A 1248-nucleotide genomic window follows, 5' to 3' on the forward strand; every position below is an offset into this window, starting at 1 on the left:
GGAATTACGCACGGGGAAGACAAACCACGACAAAGAAGGGACCGACAATTTGTTCTTAAAAGGGACACAATCGACAGCACATCTCTCCGAGCACAGTATCTTTGAGGAAATTAAAACTAGACCTGGAAAACATTATCGGCACACACACAAAAGCTCCTGCTTTCCTTTGGGGCAAGGGAAAAAAAAAAATAAATAAAAACGTTACTGCGAAGTTCCCCTTTCAGCTGACTCGCCTCCCGTCTCCTCGCTCTAGAAATAATCGGCATCCTTCCTCCCAGCCTCTCCGAATCGAGACCGAGATGGAAGACATTCAAAGTGAGTCTGAACCAAAACATTTCACCGAGAGGAAGAAACAACCCAATTTCTCTCAAAAGTTTCCCCAAGGCTTGCTCCCCCAGCTCCAATCCTGCAGAAAAAACCCAAACCTGCCACGCTAGCAACGGGTCCGTTCCCAGCTTTTATTCTAGCAGCAACGTGAGCGCGCGCCGGGGGCTGCTACCGCACTTGGCGTTCAGGAGCGTGACGGCTCGCGGTGGAAAACAAGAAAGTGCCTCAGCGTTAACGCACGAATCCCGGAGGCGGCTCCAAACCCCATCAAGAGCATCCGCAGCAGCGAGACCACGTACCGTGGCTGCGGAAGAAGAGCTCATCCTTATCAGCCCAGGTCTAAATTCAAGTCACTCATCGACTGCTCCTTAATGTTTCTTTTCTCCCTCCCCGCCCTTTGCAGCCCTTTTCACACCCTCCCAGGAGCAGCTATTCGGCTTCGTTGACGTTCACTGCAGCGCTCCGGCAGCCGGCAGGCAGCGCGTGGCCGAGGGTGGCTTTGCCTTTCAGGGGCTCTCCGCAGCGCTCCGGGCTTTTTAGTGCCGCCGTTGGGATGCTGAGGCATGCCCTGGGCGATGCCGATGGGTTTGCACTTGGTGCGTTTCTCCGGAGAACAAGCGAAACTAAAGCTTGGGGGCAGCTCGGGCTCTGTTTCTCCCAAGGGTAGCAAACGGGCCAGCTTTTTGGCAGCGACTTCTCCGCGGTACCTGTAGGAACCGGACGCCTCCCGGGTCCACCTCGCGTCGGTCTGCAGAGGTAAATTGGAGGGCCTGAGGGGGTGCCTGTTCAGCTCCGGCTCTTCGGGCTGCCTGTCCAGAGTCTCTTCAGCGACGCTCCGGGAGAGGGACAGGAAAGGGGACACGGTGCCCAGCTGCTCCGATGGCTCCCAGGCACTTTTCACCGTGGAAGACAGAGCGAAAC

General features: G+C 55.9%; 1 protein-coding gene across 1 annotated transcript in view; it reads right to left on the bottom strand.

Moving 5' to 3' along the window:
* Nucleotides 1-756: 756 nt before the first annotated feature.
* Nucleotides 757-1248, bottom strand: part of AMER1 (APC membrane recruitment protein 1) — a 3319-nt gene continuing 2827 nt past the window's right edge. Inside the window, 2 exon segments of the mRNA XM_009709445.1 lie at nt 757-865; nt 867-1248. Coding sequence (XP_009707747.1) covers nt 757-865; nt 867-1248 — 491 coding nt within the window.

This window comes from Cariama cristata, unplaced genomic scaffold (assembly GCF_000690535.1).
Source record: "Cariama cristata isolate BGI_N322 unplaced genomic scaffold, ASM69053v1 scaffold14411, whole genome shotgun sequence".
NCBI lineage: Eukaryota > Metazoa > Chordata > Aves > Cariamiformes > Cariamidae > Cariama > Cariama cristata.